The following is a 19,508-nucleotide window of genomic DNA, read 5'->3' as shown; positions in this document are numbered from 1 at the left end:
TTAAAAAATAACATATAAACAAAAAATATAGTTCGAAACACTGTATTTTTATCATAATATTAAATAAATAAATGGAGAATAAAATATTAGTCTAATATTAGTCTATTATTTTGGAATTGATATTCAAAAAAGTCCTTTTTAGGACTTCCAGGGTAACAAATGGCAATGCTATAGCCAATGAAGTTTTAACTGAGGCTCGGCTATTGCCGTTACCCAGCCTTGACTAGAGCTTTTTAGCTCAACAACACTCCATCCACACAGATTATCTTCATTCAGATGACGGGATAAAGAGTCAAGGACTCAGTCCATCGCCCAGTTCTTTTAAGAACTTTAAGAGTCTATTATTTTATCAAGACTCTCTGTGCAAACACATCCAAAACCATAGCCCAACTCTATCCGCTAATAAACAGAAACAGCAAACTGAACACCAGAATCAAACTTCTCATATACAAACTGATAGTTCGTCCAATACTCACTTATGCCTCACCGGCCTGGAGCCATACTTCAAACTCAAATATCATTAAATTACAACGCATTCAGAACAAGTGTCTTAGAATGATCCTGGGCGCTCCATGGTTCATCCGAACTGTCCAACTGCACCGCGACACGGAGGTCCCCTATATTTACACCTTCATGTGGACTATAGCAACCAAATTCTTTTCAAAGGCAATTGTGCATCCTAACAGACTGATCCAACTGACCGCTGACTATGATGCAACGGACTATTCTAAGCACAAAAGACCTAAAGCCATCCTAAACCCCCTCACTGAGGATTAATCTCCTAGCCCAATCAGGGCGACCAATATAGCTCATAAACTCTTTCTACTCACAGTCTCTGTTAAGATAGCCGGGAATATGAAAAGCTTTTGCTTCACCCGTTAAGCCAGTAATGTTACTAGTTACTAGTCTATTATTTTTTACTTTTGAGAGAGAAAAGTCCTTTTTAGGGCTTCCAGGGTAACAAATGGTAATGCTGCAGCCAATGAAGTTTTAACTGAGGCTCGGCTATTGCTCGCTACCCAGCCATGACTGGAGCTCTTAGCTCAATAACACTCCATCCACACAGATTCTCTTCATTCAGATGACGGGATAAAGAGTCAAGGACTCAGTCCATTGCCCAGTTCTTTTAAGAACTTAAGTCTATTATTTTACATCTAATAAATATTATTATACATCTAATAAAAAAATATTATACATCTAATAAAAAAATATTATACATCTAATAAATATTAGATGAGCAATCAATTCTTCACAAGTGTTCGACGTCTACTTTTAAGGATATATTAGGATTTGTTTGCAAAATGCTTTATATATATATATTTAAAAATATATATAAAATATATATATTTAAATATATATATTTAAACGAGGCACTTGACTTGTTCAAGAAACTGTTAAAGACTTTCGAGACCTAGTGGTCTGGATTTCTAAACCTGTATGCATAATCAAACGATCCTGAGGGGGAAGAGGAGGATGCAGAAGGTGAAAATACAACTGTCGCCCCCCCACCACCTGAGGAGCTTCGAAGATGAGCTTTCAGGAGGAACACTCCAGCAAGAGACACAGAATTGATGATGACCACATGGAGGACTCCGCACAAAATGTCCCAAGCAAAAGGAAAAGGTCCCCCCCACAACTAGTAATTTTACGAGAAAAAGAAAAGTGGACCTCAGTCTCACTGATCTTCAGGGAACAAAATATCGCCTACTCCTGGGCCAAAAATATAGATGAGGGGATAAAACTCCAACCTATCACTGTTGCTGATGACAGGCAATGACCAAAGTGATGTTTCCATCATCATATTTAGTGGAACGTGGGCTCAGTGCAGTCAGAAATCTTTTAACTAATAAAAAGAAACTGACTGCAAATAGCTGATTGCGGTGATTTAATAATGCTGCTGACAAATATAGACCCAAATATTAATAAATTGGTTGCAGCACACCAGGCCAATCCTTCTCATTAGGATTGTTTTTAATATTACTGATAGTTATTTACTATTATATGTGCGATCTTTACATTATGTGCAATTTATGTTTGTTTTCTTAATTTTAATAATGCTATTAAAATTTCAGCCCCAACTTGTCCTATATTACTTGTCCAATTTATGCTTCTTTTGTTGATTTCTATAAATAGTTTTAAAATTTCAGTTCCAAGGTGTCTTATTTCCAAACTTCAAACATCTCTACTAGACATGATAAATGCAAATTTGTTTACGTATCTATCTGTTTGTTCGCTTAAAACTCGGGAACTGCTGATCCGATTTTCATACATATTTTATATGTATCAGGTAGAGCTGGTCAGGTCTTAGAACGTAGTTTCCAGGGGGGGATGAATGCATTTTTTTGGAAAAGGGGGTGGTAAGCTAAATACGTTTGGGAACCAGTGTTCTAACTGAACATAACACCCGTAATGAAAAACTGTTGGAATTTGCCCATGCTGACAGATTACTTAATACCTGCTTCCAGAAACACCCACGACGGACCTGTACTTGGAGATCTAACACTGATAGGTCAAGGCACCAGAATGATTACATCCTGGCTCTCCAACAGTGGAAGACAAGCATCTCTGATGTGCATACTTGTCCTGGAGCAGGCCGTGGTACAGACCATCAGCTAGTAAGAGCTACAGTAAGACTAAGACTAAGACTCCGAAACCTTCCAAGTTAGGCATATCCCGCCAGACTGGATGTTAGAGTAATTCCTAGTGGGTTTACTGAAGAAACATCAACTCGGTTGGATGATTTTCTGGAGACTAGTGAGGAAAACTCGAAATGATTTGGGAAGGAGTCAAAGGGATAATACTACAGGACACAGCCAAGAAGTATCTCGGCCCAATGAGAAGACCAAGAGATCCATGGGTATCAGATTCAATGTGGGATATAATCGAAAGGAGACGGTTTGAAAAACAAAAAGCAACTGAAGAATATACGAAATTACATATAGAAGTCAGATGAGACATCAGGCAGGAGAAGGAAGAGTTTTATCCGAATAAATGTGAAGAGATAGAGTTCCAGATGAGGAGGCACAATTATAATAGGATGTTTCGTTTAGTTCTTGACCTAAAGCACAAGTTTAAGCCCAAATTGAATGTCATGAAAGACACGAATGGAGCGGTACTAACAGAACTTGAAATCAAAAACAGATGGAAATATACTGTGAGAAACTGTACAACAGAGAAGGTAAAGAAATTTTGAAGACGCCTTCTTATCAAGAAAATTTCGACTTGGAACCACCTCCACTTCAGCATGAGATTGAAAGAGCAGATTGAAAGATGCTTAATAGCAATAAGGCCCGGGGCCAGATCGAATCCCAGCAGAATTATTTAAGGTTACAGGGGATGAATGGATAATAGTGTTTCATAGATTGATTGAAAATGATATGGGAAACATAATCATGATCTGGAGACTGGAAGTCGGTTTTCATACCACTACATATGACGGGAGATATGAAGGATTGCAAGAACTATAGAACTATTAGTTTAATATCTCATGCAAGCAAGAGTTTATTAAAGATCATTCTAAATAGGATTGAGGCCAAAGTTGAGGCAGAGATGCCCGAGGAACAAGCAGGTTTTAGGAAAGGTAGCGGCACCAGAGATCAGATCCTTTGCCTTAGACAGATCATAGAAAAATATAAAGAATTCAGACTCCCTCTGGTAATGTGTTTTATAGACTACTCTAAAGCTTTTGACTGTGTTCGGAGTAATCAGGATAGGTGGTAGATTGATCAGTAATCTGAAGTATGCTGATGATACAGTACTCCTCTGTAATGACAAGAAAAAACTAGGACAAATTCTTGACAAATGTAACGAGATTAGTAAGAACAAAGAACTTCAGCTCAATCTTAGCAAAACAAAGATTATGGTTCGCAAAGGAAATATAGACAGGGAAGCTCTTGAGAAACAAGTGTACCTTAATACAGAAAGAATTGAGGAAGTCAGAAAGTTTGAGTACCTGCGATCCATTATTAATATGAAGAATTACTTCATATTAGAAGACATTAGAAGAAGATTAGGAATGGCTAAAACAACAATCAGAGACTTGTCTAAATTCTGGAAGAATAGTCTATCTCCACGGTTAAAAAGTGTTAAGGATTTTGGATGCGTTGTTTTTCCAATAGCGATTTATGGATGCGAGACTTGCAACCTAAAGAAGTCTGATAGGAAAAGGATAGCTGCTTTTGAGATGTGGTATTACACAAGGTTGTTGTGGATATCTTATGCTGAAAGGCGGACAAACGGATGGTTGCTATAAAGGATAAGTAGAACTTTAAGGCTCCTTAAGGATGTTAACAGAAGAAAGTTGAAATACTTTGGACACATTGAAAGGATGGAAGCAGGACTTCTCAGAACAGTAATAGAAGGTAAAGTTCTTTGGGAAAGAGGAAAAGGTAGACCGTCAATGAGATGGATGGATGGATGGTGTGACTGATCTTCAGAGAGTTGAAGCATCCAGAAAAGCACACAACAGAACCACATGGCGACGAGACCAATCATCTCAGTGACCATAAGGCATCTATTGATGTCCATTGAACAGATCCCTTTCACCTTTTTGAATATTGCTGACCTCTGTCATTTCCAAATACACATTCATGTTTTATTGTTATGTATTACATGGACGTGAGACTTGGAATTATGGATGACCAATTTCCAAATACGCCTTTTCGATTAATTGCCAGATGAATGTATGCGTCAGATGGGACTCATACTCCTAAATGAGACGTTTACCTGAATCTGGTGTCTTGAAATACCCAGTTAAAATATGCTTTTAGTGCTTCAGTTTTAGTAAGAGGAGTGAAGCTGCTTTACTGAAAAGACTGAATATTCTAATTTTGAAATCTCCAAGGAAGCTATCCCTAGCGAAACAGCGCTGTCCTATAATGACTTCCTGCTATTTATTTGTTTATGAAGATCTTTCCTATGGGTGGCATATAATAATCTTTCTAAGTCTTTTGTTTTTCATATATTCCGTTTCGTATAGGAATCTTTTAATAGATGCAGTTATTCAGTAAATTCATTTCTTCACTATGCAAAAATCTGTAAGAACTTAACGAGGTTCGAATGATATCCACTTTCTTAAATCTGTAATAATGTGGTTTCCTATGCTTGCATAATATTTAAAAAACACTGTTGGTTTCCATTTACAAGCTCGTAGAATCATTGTGTCTTTATGTTGGATATTTATAACCCTTCAGAAAGAACTTAATTCTTTCTGAAGGGTTATATTACTTTGTAGCGGTGTTATATTTGTATTCGTTTTATTCTCAGTCTCTAGTGAAGTTGGTGCTGATTCTACTTCTGTTTAACCATTGTTTTCGGATTATCTAAGCGCCTTATCCCTTCCCCCGAACCTAACCAAGACGTAACTGATACCCGAACGCAATAAGAAATATTAATTACTTTTTCTTTGTCTTTCTGCGAGATGTACGAAAATCATAACAATTAGTTAGCACATAGTTACAATAGAAACATATATATTTTTATCAATATATAATTATTAATATTAATAAAATAATATTAATTATTTTTACAATAGAAACCTTATATATTTTAATAAGCGTTTAAAGTATAGAGAGCACTAGTTAAAAAAAGGGAACTATTTGTAATTCTAATTAAAGACACAGCAGATTCGGATCTACTGAGAATATTTACACACGCTGTTAATTACATGTATTAGCAAATTCATATAGAAAGCATCAAACCATGTACACGTACTGACATCACTTAACGTGATATAAGTATAGGATAGTAAGGGTGTAACCAGTTTCTGATTTTAATAGGAGCATTGGAACTAATTTTTGAATTAGAAATCGTTCAAGATTCTAAGTTTGGAAATGAATTTAATCATTTATATAATTATAATTATGGAAGTAAGTTTCTTTACGTGAATCATCGGTAAATGATTTGCAACTTGACAGTTGCCTGCTGTTGCAAACGTGGAAGAATTTATTTTATAATATAATTATGGCAGTGATTAGTTCTAATTAATGTATGAAATAAATTTCAGTATAGAACTGCATACATGTACATAAAATATTTCGTGGGAGAGGGGTGTAGAGGGGACAACAGATAGTGGAGAAAAAATATTAGTGGTCTTAATGCAACGCATATGATAATAAAACATTTATGAATTAGAAAAATATTAAATATATACTATTAACGCTAAAAAGAAACTATATATCTACTACCCTAGGTAGTTGATATATAGTAAATGGTCCATTCTTTAATGGGTCTGGAGGATCTATGCCAATGACATTAAGTCCACGTCCAAATGCTTATTAGACGGAAACCTTTTCACTGTGAGTGTGGAATGATGGTTAGTCAATACGCATACCCTAAATCAATTAAAACATTCATAAACATATATATCAATTGGTATTTCAGGTTGCTACATATTTTAAATTCCCAAAACAATAATGCAAAATAGATAAAACAGAAATACCATCTACTGTTCGTAATATACTTCTAAATATAATTTGGAAAATAAACTGATCATTTCGTTGGTCTGTCATCGTTTACACCAATAAAATCTAATTTTGTTAAGGCTAATTCAGCGAAGAAATACCCATTAAATGTACATCACGGTTTCTGTTCCTTGTCGTCCAGGTCATTCAGATCACACACTCGTACGAGGCCTTTAGTTTTTCGTAATAAAAACAAACAGTGTGTCGACCTACATACTATCGACTCCATGGATAGCTACAAATCCCGAGGTATTTTCTATTTACACGCTTCATTTAAGTCCTGTCTTAGTTTAGAGGATTTAAACTCCAGACGAACTTTGGCTTCAATCGAAAGCTCTTTAAGACCTGAAAAATTCTTGATAGGAAGAATTCCTGTTCCCACAACAACGTGCAAGCATTGCAGAAAACCATTTGCTTCCCCCCCCCTCTCTCCGCAGGTGATAAGTATGATAGAAGGTTACTTTTATGGCGATGAATGGAAAGCTAATGAGGCAAAACCTGAAGTAGTTATGGTTACTATAGCAACACTGAATAAGTAGTAACAGAGACGGGATGTGCTGATATCGTTGGGGTGTCTTTATATTTATTTCCTCACATATCATCATTTTCAGAAAGCCCCCCCCTCCTTGGAATGCTTAACCTAGAAACTAGATATCTTTGATTGACAATTATTTGGATAGGTTTTATTATTTTATCTAGTTTATATTATATATCAATTTCTGTTTTCCATTATACTTTTTAAATATATATATATATATATATATATATATATATAATTTTTTTTTAATTTAAGTTTGACAAATTACAATAATCATTTCCGATAACTTTTTTTATTACATAAGATGCATACATTACATGCATCCTTGAAGCTTATTTGTAAGCTTATCTGAGGATGACATCAGTTAGTTATTATTTATTGGTTTGTTTGCTGTTTTGGGAAGTTACAAAATCAAACGTATGTTTAATAGGTTTGATTTCCACTGCAGCCGTTGATTGAGAAATTCGCGCTCTCCACGCACAATACGTACACACATATGATAACTTGGAATGTCTTGATGCGTGGCTGAACTGGAAGCTTGTACGAATATATTGTGTTTCGTTAAGTTTGTATGGTATTTTTGTGCGTTTTTCTTGTTCATAGTATGTCCTTAGAGCTCTTTTCAGGCTATTGTAGTTTGTAAGGTTTCTGTATTTATTCAAAAGGTAATTTGTTTATCATGTCTGGGATATAGAAGTTTCGCGTGGCCTTTCCGTAGTGAGTATTGTATTTATATGTGATATAATTAGTTGTCTGAGGTCTTGTTATACGGTATGTATTTATGACTGTCCTGTAGTTGGCATCGAAATAATGTTTTAGTAAATCTGCATAGTGACATAAATGTTTTGCTGTCAGTATTTTGTATTCTGACATTACAATGTATATAAGGTCGTTATTTTCTCTTTGTTCCCCAAAGATCAGTTTTATCATTTTGTACTGTAGCGACATTAATCTATTTAGTTTGGAAGGTGCACAGAAAGCATACGTTGTTATAGCATATCTTAGTATATTTTGGCATAGTGCTTTGTATATTAGTATTTTTAGGCATATGGGAACTATGTCTTTTAACCTGTAGAGTTTGCCACTTATTGTTCGGAGTTTGTTGTGGAGGTGGTTTATGTGGTTATTCCAGTTCATATCTGCATCGAAGTAAATCCAAGGTATCGTATTGTTTCAATCTGAGTGATTGTAGTGGCTTTACTGTTTTGTGTGTTTTTTATGTTGGAGAGTGGATGTTGGATGGTTATATATTTGTTATCAACTGGTCGAGTCAGTGGATTTCTGAATATCATTAATTTTGTCTTTTCTGGGTTTAGATGTATGGAGTTTTTCGTGAGCCAGTCTATGAGCAGATTGATGTCATGTTGCATATTTGTTTGGGCTATGCTTGCATTATTATGGATGGATATTTTAGCTGTATCGTCTGCGTATTGGAAGATCTTACCTTTGAGAGGTAGCTGATTTATATCGTGCGTGTAAATGTTAAATAGAGTTGGGGAGAGTACAGCTCCCTGTGGCACTCCATAGGTTACTGGTTGTTCTCTACTTCGGTTTGACCCGATTCGTGTGATATGCTTTCTATTTTGAAAGGAGTTTGTAAACTACCTGTCCAGAGGCCCATCTATTCCAACATGCATCAGCTTTTCTAACAAGGTTTGATGTGTGAGTGTATCAAATGCTTTAGTTAGATCAATAAAGACTACCATGGCAATTTTGTTTTCGTCTAAGGCGGTGTTAATTACGTCTGTAAAGTCTTCCAGGAGAGATGTTGTTCCCTTATTTTTCTGAAAACCGTATTGTGTTTTGGGGATAATATGAAAGCTCTCTGTATATGCTGTGAGTTACTTTAGTACAATCCACTCCATAATTTGATTGATAATTGGTAATGTTGCTTTTGGTCTGTAATTGCTGATTAAATTCATTTTTCCATGTTTGTATATGGATGTGATTATGGCGGTCTTTAGCATACTTGGTATCTGTCCTGTTTTAAATATTTTATCTATTAAGTTTAGTAGGATAGGTCCTAAGCTAGTTGCATATTGCTTGATATCCTTAGGTATCATACCATCAATTCCTGGGCCTTTGTTTGGTTTGATTTGATGTATTACAGAGAGAAGTTCTGCTTCTTTTATGGTTGGAACTATAATGTCTGTTTTGATTGTGGTGCAAGTGGAGGATCACGTTTTGTGATTGGGGGAATATTTCTGTGCAGTTTCTGGATGGAGTATGCAAAGTATTGGTTAAAGTCATTTGCTAATTGTTGGATAGGTTTTGCGTCTTTCACGAAGTTGTGTTTTATGGTTTCAGAGGAGGTGGTGTTGGGAGCACAATCTAGCACATTGTTGATCAGATGCCATGTTTCTTTCATGTTGTTTTGTGCAGAGGTTAATTTGTCTCTGTAGTACTTTCTTTTTGCATTTCTTATTTGTGTTGCAAGGCGATTCCTTGTTATCTTATATCCAGTTTTTAAAGCTGTGTTATTTGGATATCGATTTGATTCTTTCCATAGAGCGTCCTTTCTGTGTATTTCTAGGAATAAGTTTTGTGTTATCCAAAGATTTTGTGTTGTTCTTGAGCGAATTCTGACTTTCTTTGCAGATTTCTTATATATTTCCTCCAGTGTGTGTGTTTAATGTTGTTGTATAAGATATCTCCTGAATCTGATGCCATTTGTTACCAGTCGGTATTTCTTATTTCGTGGTTACTATTTCTTCGTCTCTTATTGTTTCGTGTTGTTTTTCATCTGTGGTGAATTGCATGGATATTGTCTTAGTGTGCAGGTTTAGAGCGGCGAAGTAATGGTCTGCTACTTTAATAATAATAATAATAATAATAATAATAGGAATGAGATGATATATCACAGAGCTTGTTCCACCTTTAACAAACTTTGTCTCAGCTCTGTATTTATTACACTGAATAATGCACATGAATCCAGCGATTCCTGTGCATTTCTAGATATTTATCTTTTTTATGGTTTTCCTTGAAGATAGCACTATTTTGGAACCTTGGTTTTCTTTAGTACTAATAAAAGATAAAACAAAGCAAAGCACCCGTGAAAGACGAAAATACAGCAAATACAACCCTTCTTAACCATCTTAAAAGTAATCAACACAGAAAACACATTGTAGTACTCCTATTTATTTACTATCTTATCGTTACTGTATTCACGGTACTAGATGTGTTACTGGTTTACTGTCTTTCGCAGGATAGACTGTCATAAAACAATCATTATGTTAGATTGAATCTAGAAATTTTTTTCCATTGTGTACTGTGAAAATTTCAGATCTCTTTTTTCGTTCATATTTTATAACTGAATTGTTTTGTTGACTCAAAATTAAGATAAAAATAATTTTAATAGACTTTTAAAAACCAAATTCCGTGAAACACCCATGTTGCCATAGCATAATTAGGAAATTGTTATTTGGCATTATTTCGAATAGATTTTCTAGATTTTTCCACTAGAAATAGTTCGATTGAAACTAAAATTGAGACAACTACTAGAAAAATAAGATCAAATAGTACTAAATGTCTCTCCAGAAGTTTCACATGCACATGGACAGAATCTCAAAATGAATATCGAATAAGCATCAGAAAAACACATAAAATCATTGAATTAATTGTGATACCACAGATCGATTTATGAATTTGTCATTTTTTTCATGTAACCACTTTAAAGAAAGATGCATACTGAGATTAAAAAAGTATGCATACGGAGATAATATAGTAAAAGTAACTCAAACTCCGTAATTTGGAAGCATATTTTCAGCTTCACGGTAAAAAGGGAAAAACAAGTTTGTATTAATAATAAAAGTTTTTAAAAAATTTGATACAAGCAATCTTTGAATTATATTAAAATATCTATATTTTCATTTCAATATGTTGCCTGAATCGATATTATTTTTTACGATATTTATGAATAGTAAAGGACAACTTTTAAGTCAGCTAATTTTAGTTTTACTAGTAGCTTGAGTCACCTTTACTACAGTTGCCTCGTATGCACCACAGAGAGTTCGCTAAGAAGGCTAATCATAAAAATTTCGCTAATGCTGAGTATTTTATTATGATGTGAAAGTATTTTTATTACTTGATTTGGTACTTATTTAATAGTTCAATACGTAGATCATGAATGGCATAAATGAAGGTTTTTCAAATTTCGAACATGTAATGAATATTATTTTATGTTCAAACTAAAATTAGGCTTTCCACTATCTGCAATTATTATAAATAAAATGAGTTAAATTTAGCACACAGGACATAGTTTAGAAATGTAGTAGCATATCAGGAAATTATTTTTATCACTGAAAAATTTCTAATAAATGAGAAGTCTCTTAGAAAATAAAATTAAATGAAATGAAAAAATACAGATTTAAAATATTCTATAATTTATAGAAATCATTTATTACAAGAGATGATTATGATGACAACAAAACACAAATAATTAAAACTTCATATGTAATAATTATAACTTTGACCTATGTTTAAACTGTGTTGAATACACTACGCAAATATTTGTAAATCTACGTCATCTAAGTAGTAATGTGTTGCTGCATTCTTTTCACCGGATAGAAAATTAATTTTCTATAAATTACAAAAATTTATAAATTTTCTTTTCAATTTAAACAATTTAATTGAAAATAACTAATATAATAATTTAATTAAAAAAAAAAGAACTGTAATAAAATAAAATAAAAATTTATTATAGTTAATTTCATTCGTAAAAATGTATTCTTATATTTTACACCGTTTCTAAACTTTCTTGTGCGTTGAATATATTTAACTCATTTGATTCATTAAAACCATTTCTGTTACCCTCCTGCCATGATTAGAGCTTTAATTAATTAAAAAAATTAAAACCATGAGTGAGAAAGTCCTTTTTAGGACTTCCAGGGTAACAATTAGCAATGCTGAACCGAGGAAGTAAACTGAGGTTCGGCTGTTGCTGTTATCCTGGGTGTGAGTTTTTGAGTTCGCTCCCTTAGGGTTTTTGCCTTAAGGGAGCACCTTGAGTCTCCGGGGAAGGTGTTCTCCGGCAGGGCCCGCTGAGGGGTTCTTGTCGGTGAATTATTTTCCTCGGAATTTGAGCGGTTCTGCTCAGGAGTCGGGGAGCCCATCGGAGTGGAACCAACGCTGAGCGGTTCTGCTTAAACGGGGAGCCCGTCGGGGTGCTAGGACGGGGCGGCCGTCAATGAGTGGAACCAACGCTGAGACATGGACGGTCTTTCGCCCACTATGGAGTAGCCTAGAGATCGTCCGATTTTTTGAGATTTTACCCTTTACTTACTAATCAGGGTAACAATTAGCAATGCTGAACCAAGGAAGTAAACTGAGGTTCCGCTGTTGCTGTTATCCTGGGTGTGAGTTTTTGAGTTCGCTCCCTTAGGGTTTTTGCCTTAAGGGAGCACCTTGAGTCTCCGGGGAAGGTGTTCTCCGGCACGGCCCGCTGAGGGGTTCTTGTCGGTGAATTAGTTTCCTCGGAATTTGAGCGGTTCTTCTCAGTAGTCGGGGTGCTAGGACGGGGCGGCCGACACTGAGTGGAACCAACGCTGAGCGGTTCTGCTTAAACGGGGTGCTAGGACGGGGCGGCCGTCACTAAGTGGAACCAACGCTGAGACATGGACGGTCTTTCGCCCACTATGGAGTGGCCTAGAGATCGTCCGATTTTTTGAGATTTTACCCTTTACTTACTAATCAGGGTAACAAATGGTAATGCTGAACCAAGGAAGTTAACTGAGGTTCGGCTGTTGCTGTTATCCTGGGTGATGAGTTTTTGAGTTCGCTCTCTTAAGGTTTTTGCCTTAAGGGAGCACTTTGAGTCTCCGGGGAAGGTGTTCTCCGGCACGGCCCGCTGAGGAGTTCTTGCCGGTGAATTATTTTCCTCGGAATTTGAGCGGTTCTGCTCAGTGGTCGGGGAGCCCGTCACTGAGTGGAACCAACGCTGAGATATGGACGGTCTTTCGCCCACTATGGAGTGGCCTAGAGATCGTCCGATTTTTTGAGATTTTACCCTTTACTTACTAATCAGGGTAACAAATGGTAATGCTGAACCAAGGAAGTTAACTGAGGTTCGGCTGTTGCTGTTATCTTGGGTGATGAGTTTTTGAGTTCGCTCTCTTAAGGTTTTTGCCTTAAGGGAGCACTTTGAGTCTCCGGGGAAGGTGTTCTCCGGCACGGCCCGCTGAGGGGTTCTTGCCGGTGAATTATTTTCCTCGGAATTTGAGCGGTTCTGCTCAGTGGTCGGGGAGCCCGTCACTGAGTGGAACCAACGCTGAGATATGGACGGTCTTTCGCCCACTATGGAGTGGCCTAGAGATCGTCCGATTTTTTGAGATTTTACCCTTTACTTACTAATCAGGGTAACAAATGGTAATGCTGTAACCAATGAAGTTTTAACTGAGGCTCGGCTATTGCCGTTACCCAGCCATGACTAGAGCTTTTTAGCTCAATAACACTCAATCCACACAGATTTTCTTCATTCAGATGACGGTATAAAGAGTCAAGGACTCAGTCCATCGCCCAGTTCTTATAAGAATTAAAACCATGAACGAGGCAAAAGGCCTTTTTAGGACTTCCAGGGTAACAAATGACAATGCTGTAGCCAATGAAGTTTTAACTGAGGCTCGGTTATTGCCGTTACCCAGCCATGACTAGAGCTTTTTAGCTCAATAACACTCCATCCACACAGATTTACTTCATTCAGATGACGGGATAAAGAGTCAACAACTCAGTCCATCGCCCAGTTCTTATAAGAACTATAAGATTAAAACCATATTGGCAGTCTGAAAAGCTGGGATTTCCATTAACATAATTAGGGTTAGCAGTTCTCCTAAATATAAATATAACTACAAGCGTTTTGAATTGAATATATTTAACTCATTTGATTCATGAAAGCCATATTGGCATTCTAAAAAGCTGGGATTGTCATTAATGTAATTAGGGTTGGAGAAGGCCTTTTCCTAAATATAAATACAAGCGCTTTGAAGACATTCTGGAGATCCTTAAAACTACTCACTTTATTGGGTAAAAGTCAATAGCGGAATAGCCATATTTCCTTTCTTAATGATCGACCACATCAATATCATTATAATACAGATATTGTTTCGCTTGACAGTCATTCCTATAAGATATTTTAGTAAGAATAGACTTTAAACTCAACATAATCTTTGTGACTGCGGTTTCCATCAAAATATCCTCTTCAAAAAATCAAATTTGTAAACATGTGCAATATTGAAGAAGTTCAATACTCCAATACAGATTTTTGAAATTTATGTCAAAGTTTGAGGGAACGGATAAAGCTTTATGTTTTCCTTTAGCTGTTCCTAGATTTTATTCATGTTACAGGGCCTTACTCTTTATTCATATCCATATAGAAATAAATAGAAAAGAAATAGAAATAAAAAAGTAGGAACTGGTATTTTAATGACGACCTCTCTCTATCTCGTACATTTCCGAAGTGTACGATCGTTATAGTTATCTATTTTTCCTATTCCCTCAGCCATATAGCTGGTGGGGTAGCTATATGCTACCATACTAGGGAGATGATTATGAGCAAGGTGGTTTCCCGTTGTCTTCCTTGCTGTAAGTATATTTATGATTGTAGCCGTGTGTATTCATGGGACCGGTTTGCCTGTTTTGAGAGATAAAAAAACCCGAATTACCGGGAGAAAAAACCCTCTTCCTCCGTAGGAGACCGGCTAACTCACCTTTAGTCGAAAGAGACCAGGTAAAGGTTCCTCACGTCACTGACGGGAATCGAATCCAGGTCTTTGTCTATACTTACTGAGCTACGGAAGCTCTGTAGTTATAATAATAAAGTAAAATAAGTGATTCTGAAATACCAAAATCCCTCCAACCAAATACAAAATTTGGCACTATTATTGTTCCACATTATTAGCTAGATACCCGGACCTCATATTATGGCTTTTTTTTTTTTTTTTTTTTGAGTGACGAAGTAATTTAATTGGTTTATTACTGCTGATTCATTGATAATTCCGATTAAAACGAAATGAGTTCCTAAAAGAGTTTTACTATCTTAATTATAAAAATTGTAATAAAAAAGATAGAAACTATAAACACATTTTTATAATAATAAATATTAATTTTGTAATATATGAGAAACTTATTTAATTTTTTGCAAGACTCTTTAACAGTAATTATATTAAATCATTATTATGAATCATTATTAGGAAATAATCTTCTTCTTAGAAGAGGGTAATGGATGGCAATGGCCAATGAAGGTCTAACTGAGGTTCGGCTATTGCCGTTACCCTCCTGCCATGAGCAGAGCTTTAATAGCTCAATAACACCTTCTTACACTTTTTTTACTGTACATAGCTCAATAACACCTTCTTTTTTTTTTTACTGTACAGTTTGCAGAGTCCATTATTCTGTATTGAAAAAAAGCTGAATTGTTTCTGGTGATTTTGGATTTTGTTCACTAAATTGAAAAAAAAATAGTTCTCATCCTTTTTTCAGCACAGTAATCACCATAAGTTAACTTATTAATTGCTCTTATTTTTTTTAATGGAGATCTTCCGTCAGAGAGTCTGGAATTTGAAATTGCACTCGTATTCAGAAGATTAGTTGAACTACTTGAAACGAAGTGGCCTGATCGAGTCCAGATTGTAAAGTTGCCGTTCATTCCAGACAGGGAAGAGTTGTGAATGATTGGAATGCCTTGCCTGAGAGTGTGGTGTCTGCAGAGAATTAAGAGTGCAGGCTTACCGGAAGCCAAAAGAATCAACTGCAGGCCGTGCCACACACCACTATCAAAAGTACCCAAAGCCCTTTAAGGATCCCAGGAAGTAAGAAGTTGGGAGTGGGTATAAACAAAACATGAAAGAGTGAATGCTACTTGTTATCTCTGGCCAAAGCGATAATGGACGGAATCATTCACGAAGAAGTTTGTTTGCTTTCAACCAAAACGACAATCTTTGACTACTGAGAAATTACGAGATTCCTGGACGAGAAGAACGCCCCACATCACATTCGTTCTTAAAAGAGACATATGGGCCATAAGATTAACCGGCTAAAGGGGCCAACAACAAGAATAACCGACCAAAAATAGCAAAGACTTCATAGAGTTGTCCTATTAGAGGCAAAGCTGTCTGATAATACAGACAGAAACAAAATCGAGAATCCCCACTCTCCTCAGAGGCATTATAACCACCTAAGTGAGCACTCACGCGGTTATGGCCACATCATGGAGAACGGTACAACCCGAACGAAAATATTCATCAAATCCCCAAAAAAGCTGCCATAGTAGAAACAATACCGAGAGAAATGCTGATCGAATTTGGCAAAGCTAATCAAGGAAGGACTCCATAAATATATTTGTGAAGCCTGACTGCTCTAATCGATGGCTAACGCCCACAGGAAAGCAGAATTATCTGGAATGCCAGTATTCTGGAAGATTAAACACACAACATAAGTATTCGCCATGCGTTATAACGCTGAGCTAATCTTGTGAACGAAACACAGGTCCGACCACCCAAAGCTCAGGAACTAGCAATCTATATCACAATGGCAGACCAGACACTAGAGGAGACACATGTCGGTGAGGGAATCCAAGCGGCCAACGCGGAAAACTAAAAATTAGTCTATCTACAATTTTCCAAGCAAGCAACTACGCAAAGATCAAGCCTCACTTGGGTAGCAGATGAACAGCAGAACTGCAAACCATAATGCACAAATGGCAACGAATTAGGAACGTTGCGGCAGTGCGACTATTGTCGTTCTGTCGCAAAAGAGACTCGAGTTAAGATCATCTGCTATATATTCCTTAACGTTGTACATGATTTTCGACTATATGCAGCAGCTGATGTCAGCTCTGGCCACAACTCAATCCTACTCCATTTGGACTCAAAACATCACAACACCACAGCCGGTCTACCCGCTATTAACTGGAGAAAACTTTTTAGCAATCATAGACTGATAAGTAGCACATTGCTAACTCAGTAGTGAATGTAGAAAAGAAATAACAGCAATCATAGCAACTGTAATCTCTACCAATTCAAGCAATACCTCCAATAATCCATGAGGAAATCCTGGTGACTCTCCTAAGAAATCAAATGTCTCTCAAATCAAATAAAAAAGTAACACCTCACTTCTCTTTCTTCTTGTAGACGAGAGGAGAGAGAGAGAGGTGTTGCTACTACCGAAATACTGGCACATCAAGGTAGAAAAATGCTCAAAAAGCCAAAAATATGATCTATATTACACACAAAATCGCTGACCAAAAACCGTCCCACCAATCCTCAGAAAACATGTCATTAGTATGTCGTGATGCGGTCAAATTCGATGATCCTGGAAATGTAGTGTAGTCCTATAGATATACTTTTGGAGACCTGGACTTGATCAGGAAATGGTATTCCCGCATGCGTTTTATAATGAAATGCAAAGTGCAAACACCATTCTGGTTGCACATCGGATCAAAACATCATCTGTTGAAGTTCACGGAATTATTAAGAACCTCAGAAGTAAAATCATTGGGCATGGATGGAATCTCCATCAAGGTCATCAAATGTCTACTGTATAAGGCTATTATATACATAGTCGTCATCATGAACAGAATGCCAAGTACCTAATATTTCCAGGTATATGCGCTTATACCTTTCTAATTATGAATGACTAGAAGTTTCTTTGAGTTTACTATGGAGATATTAATGAATAGATAACAGAGTTCGGAATTCTCTTTAGTTTGTTTATTCAGCAATGCGCAGACGTGTTGAATTCTACTGAACTCTTTCTCAAACACAAAATTAAATCTTATGGATTTGTAGACTCTTATACTTTCTTTATTTCACCTACAAGGCAATTATTATATTGCCATATGATATAATGTATTATTCTCAATTTTATATACAGTAACACTTCTCTAATACTTGATTTCTCTTCTTTCTTTTTTTTTTAATTTCAGAACGATTTACATCGAGCAATGCAAAGGTCACAGTCCGCCCTGTCTCAGAGACTTATGATCCTGTCAGCTACACTTCTGTGCCTCATTTTTACCAGGTAAGAACACGGTTCAGCGCAGCTAATATTACAGGCAACTTCAATATAATTTGTAACCAGGAGTTTGGATAATTACTTTGAAGTTGGATATAAAATTAGGTCAAATTAGAAATTTGCAATCGCTAAATAGCCACACACACACACACACACACACACATATGAAGATTACATGGACTTGTCATAAAAACAATGAGGATATGAATAGACTTAACAGTGTCATTCTAGCGAATTGTATTGTTTTATTTATGTTATTGTTTATATCCTACTTAGGAAAAAAAAAGACATAGCAGGTATCGTTTTGGGATAAAAATAGACTACTATTAATTGGTATTCCAAAGTCAAATTGATTTGTAATTTTATTTGTTGACGCAATAAGTTGAGGTAAGTTGTTACGATTACGTTGATAATATAACTGTTGGTTAGTTCTGTGCACTGAGGCGAAAATTTTAATTGGTAACAGAACATTTTCTCTAAAGAATTGAAACTCGAATGTCATTAAGTTTGGGTCTTTGTGTAATTCGTTTCAAATTTCTGCTCGATAACCAGATGCTTTATTCATTCTTACTGAATCAGGAAAATTTTAACTACTCTCTCTCTCTCTCTCTCTCTCTCTCTCTTTCTCTCTCTCTCTTTCCTTCTTTCTTTCTCTCCCATGCCAGAGCTTTCAAAAGTTATCCGACACGTTTACTGTTACTACTGAACTTTCCAAACATTTGAATTATGAACAGCGAACTGAGTAAATAAGTATGAAAATAATAACAGGAGCTAAAGATCGTAGTGAGTGTGTGTATATATATATGTGTGTGTAATAATTTTTTTTTAACTTGGGGATACTGCATATTAGGGTTACCAAGTAATTTTATAAGGTTGGTTGTTTTACTCCTTCTCCCAAGTAAGCAAACAGTTCAGTTTGCGCCTGAAACGTAGTTCAAGTCTAAAGGTGGTGCAACACCAGACAACTCATTGTAAAGGTGGGTAAAGCTCTGATCACTATTCTTAGTATTTTCCCATAATGTAAAGGACATCTCACTAAAATATGTATACTGCAATACATTATGGGTGGAGTCACTACCCAGACCGGTTTCAACCTTTTTCAACCTTGGTATTTTAGGGTCTAGCTACTCACTGAGGAGACCTCAAAAAAGGTTGAAACCGTTCTGGGTAGTGACCCCACCCATAATGCATTGCAGTATACATCTTTTAGTGAGATGTGCTTTACATTATGGAAATAATGTAAAGCACATCTCATACATTATTCATACAATATTCATACATTAGTGAAAACATCTGTAGATGCTCACCCAAAAATGAAAATTTAGAAAAGTGGAAATGTAAACACTTTTGTCTTTCTTTCCTCCTCCACATTTTCGAAGAGTTTTAACTATCCCAGTGGCGGGGAATTGTGCCAATGTTAACTAAAAAAGGATATGAGGTGTCATATTTGCTATCTTTTTATAACACTTCCGCCTACGAAAATTTGTCAAGATGTAAAAGATTTA

General features: G+C 36.1%; 1 protein-coding gene across 2 annotated transcripts in view; it reads left to right on the top strand.

Moving 5' to 3' along the window:
- Positions 1–19,508, top strand: part of LOC150104060 (potassium channel subfamily T member 2-like) — a 165,539-nt gene that overhangs the window by 79,637 nt on the left and 66,394 nt on the right. For both annotated transcript variants that reach the window (XM_090396723.1, XM_090396724.1), the window contains one exon: positions 17,915–18,009. In XM_090396723.1, coding sequence (XP_090252849.1) covers positions 17,915–18,009 — 95 coding nt within the window. The remainder of the gene's footprint in view (positions 1–17,914; positions 18,010–19,508) is intronic.

This window comes from Typopeltis vanoorti, chromosome 8 (assembly GCF_054136105.1).
Source record: "Typopeltis vanoorti isolate ZY-2024b chromosome 8, IOZ_Tvanoo_1.0, whole genome shotgun sequence".
NCBI lineage: Eukaryota > Metazoa > Arthropoda > Arachnida > Uropygi > Thelyphonidae > Typopeltis > Typopeltis vanoorti.
Note: the sequence above shows the minus strand (reverse complement) of the source record. Positions and strands in the feature narration are given on the sequence as shown.